Source organism: Sinocyclocheilus grahami, unplaced genomic scaffold, assembly GCF_001515645.1.
Source record: "Sinocyclocheilus grahami isolate Dianchi unplaced genomic scaffold, SAMN03320097.WGS_v1.1 scaffold197.1, whole genome shotgun sequence".
Taxonomy (NCBI): domain Eukaryota; kingdom Metazoa; phylum Chordata; class Actinopteri; order Cypriniformes; family Cyprinidae; genus Sinocyclocheilus; species Sinocyclocheilus grahami.
Genome location: NW_015505376.1, coordinates 770,552 through 774,140, shown reverse-complemented (window position 1 = coordinate 774,140; position 3,589 = coordinate 770,552). Strand labels below are relative to the sequence as shown.

General features: G+C 38.4%; 1 protein-coding gene across 1 annotated transcript in view; it reads left to right on the top strand.

Moving 5' to 3' along the window:
* Positions 1-248: 248 nt before the first annotated feature.
* cntnap2a (contactin associated protein 2a) overlaps positions 249-3,589 on the top strand; it is a 245,255-nt gene continuing 241,914 nt past the window's right edge. Inside the window, exons 1-2 of the mRNA XM_016285487.1 lie at positions 249-266; positions 985-1,132. Of these exons, the coding sequence (XP_016140973.1) occupies positions 249-266; positions 985-1,132 (166 nt within the window). The remainder of the gene's footprint in view (positions 267-984; positions 1,133-3,589) is intronic.

Sequence of the window (3,589 nt, the reverse complement as noted above, 5' to 3'; positions counted from 1 at the left end):
TGTAGGGTCAACGTGAACCACAGAGCCGTGCAACTTGATTCCAACTACATGTCGCTTCAGCTTTTTTTGTCTGGTGATTACAGCTTCTGACACAGGACAGTAGAGAGTTTCATGAAATCACTCAAAACCACACTAGAAAAGATATGACACAAATCTGCGGTTTGACTTTCACTGAAGAAACTGTGGGGAAGGCACAACACTAACAATTGTTATTATTGTAATAATAAGCAATTATTGAAAGTGTGTTTATGGTTGTAGATATTGAAGTACTTGCAAAAGAGTTTTATTTTTTATAAGGGGTATTTTTTAGTTTTATATGGAAGTCTGTTTCTGCCACTGAATAAAAAATAAAAAAGGTAATTGTGACTTTGCATCTCACAGTTCTGACTTTTTTCTTTGCAATTGCGAGTTTACATCCCGCAATTTTTCTCATAATTGCATGAAATAAGCTTGCAGTTGCGAGAAAAAGTCAGAATTGGGAGATTTAAACTTAATGTCACAATTCTGAGAATAATTTGAAGTCGCAATTCTGAGAAATAAAGATATTGACTTTCAATTCTGACTTTTTTTCGGAGTTGTGAGATATAAACTTGCAGTTGTGAGTTTTAAAGTCAGAATTGTGTGATATAAACTTGCAATTGCAGATTATAAAGTCTCGAGAATTTCAAAAGAATTTTCGAAAGAATTTCGAGATATAAAAAACAGTTCAAAGAAAAAAGGTCAGAATTGCGAGATGTGAACTCGCAATTGCGAGACAATTGTAAGAATTACGAGTTTATATCTAGCAATTCTGACTTTCGTGCAGTTGCAAGTTTATATCTCAGAATTCGGAGAAAAAAAGTCAGAAATGCCAGATATGAACTCGCGATTGCAAGAAAATGGTCGCTATTACCTGATTTAATTTTTTTATTCAGTGGCGTAAACGGGCTTCCATAGTTTTAAGTCGAAACAAGTCAAGTAACGTATTTCACATCTGTCTTGCAGGCATTTGCGGGTAACTCCAATACAGAGAGTGTGGTTCGGCATGACCTGCAAAACCCGACTGTGGCCCATTATTTGCGCATCATTCCTTTAGACTGGAGTGAAGAGGGACGGATCGGCCTCAGGTTCGAGATCTACGGGTGCCCGTATTGTAAGTTGACTCTGCTCTGTCACATTTCACATCAGTATCATCCAATAGAGTAAATATCAGCAAAGACGGCATCATATGGAAGTTATTTACATGATACTGAAGGCTGATGGTATTTTCATCCTAATAACTGTGCACTATTATTATTTTTTTTATTATGTAGCCTGATATTTATTATAGCTGTAACATTTGCTAAGCTCAGTATAAAACCGACAGTTTTATCTAGTCAGAGTTTCTTTTCGTGCTGAGGAAACTTGGTTCTAAGCTTTTTTGCATCACTAGAGTGATTAATATGCAGTGCAAGATGGCAATATGTATTCGGGAAGATCCCGGTACAATTAAGGGAAATTGGCTGACACAACTTTTTTTGAAAGTCAAGGTCAGCTATCCATCCCATACAAATCCAAGTTTGATTTGCACAGATGTCTGCTAGTATGACACCCTGCTGCTTACTAAAACTGAGGAGAGAACTGATACTGTGCACTGTAAAATCAAACAGAATATTTTTCAGTGTGATGTGTTGGGGTAAATATAAAGTTGAGACAAACAAAAATGTCTAGGTCTTCACAATATTTATATTTAACCTTTTACAGTTTTTCTCAGTTGATTTGACACTTTCCCCCAATGCAATGTACTTGTTCTCAAAACATTTAAAACATCCAAACACAAAATGATCTTAACCAAACAGTTCAGCTTTACTGCAAAATGAAGCACTGCAATTTTTTAAATATTAACATCAAATCTATAGGTGTGTTCTCTATTGATTATAAAACACATTCAGCTATAGATACACAAATGTGCTAATGAAAATACATGTTTATTGTAATTCTTCAACAGGGAGTTTTGTTTTATATACAGTGGGGCAAAAAAGTATTTAGTCAGCCACCAATTGTGCAAGTTCTCCCACTTAAAAAGATGAGAGAGGCCTGTAATTTTCATCATAGGTATACCTCAACTATGAGAGACAAAATGAGAAAAAAAAATCCAGAAAATCACATTGTAGGATTTTTAAAGAATTAATTGGTAAATTCCTCGGTAAAATAAGTATTTGGTCACCTACAAACAAACAAGATTTCTGGCTCTCACAGACCTGTAACTTCTTCTTTAAGAGGCTCCTCTGTCCTCCACTCGTTACCTGTATTAATGGCATCTGTTTGAACTCGTTATCAGTATAAAAGACACCTGTCCACAACCTCAAACAGTCACACTCCAAACTCCACCATGGCCAAGACCAAAGAGCTGTCAAAGGACACCAGAAACAAAATTGTAGACCTGCACCAGGCTGGGAAGACTGAATCTGCAATAGGTAAGCAGCTTGGTGTGAAGAAATCAACCGTGGGAGCAATTATTAGAAAATGGAAGACACACAAGACCACTGATAATCTCCCTCGATCTGGGGCTCCACACAAGATCTCACCCCGTGGGGTCAAAATGATCACAAGAACTGTGAGCAAAAATCCCAGAACCACACGGAGGGACCTAGTGAATGACCTGCAGAGAGCTGGGACCAAAGTAACAAAGGCTACCATCAGTAACACACTGCACCGCCAGGGACTCAAATCCTGCAGTGACAGACGTGTCCCCCTGCTTAAGCCAGTACATGTCCAGGCCCGTCTAAAGTTTGCTAGAGAGCATTTGGATGATCCAGAAGAGGATTGGGAGAATGTCATATGGTCAGATGAAACCAAAATAGAACTTTTTGGTAAAAACTCAACTTGAGGAGAAAGAATGCTGAGTTGCATCCAAAGAACACCATACCTACTGTGAAGCATGGGGGTGGAAACATCATGCTTTGGGGCTGTTTTTCTGCAAAGGGACCAGGACGACTGATCCGTGTAAACAAAAGAATGAATGGGGCCATGTATCGTGAGATTTTGAGTGAAAACCTCCTTCCATCAGCAAGGGCATTGAAGATGAAACGTGGCTGGGTCTTTCAGCATGACAATGATCCCAAACACACCGCCCGGGCAACAAAGGAGTGGCTTCGTAAGAAGCATTTCAAGGCCCTGGAGTGGCCTAGCCAGTCTCCAGATCTCAACCCCATAGAAAATCTTTGGAGGGAGTTGAAAATCCATGTTGCCCAGCGACAGCCCCAAAACATTACTGCTCTAGAGGAGATCTGCATGGAGGAATGGGCCAAAATACCAGCAACAGTGTGTGAAAACCTTGTGAAGACTTACAGAAAAAGTTTGACCTCTGTCATTGCCAACAAAAGGTGTATATAACAAAGTATTGAGATGAAATTGTGTTATTGACCAAATACTTATTTTCCACCATAATTTGCAAATAAATTCTTAAAAAATCCTACAATGTGATTTTCTGGAATTTTTTTTCTCATTTTGTCTCTCATAGTTGAGGTATACCTATGATGAAAATTACAGGCCTCTCTCATCTTTTTAAGTGGGAGAACTTGCACAATTGGTGGCTGACTAAATACTTTTTTTACCCACTGTATATATA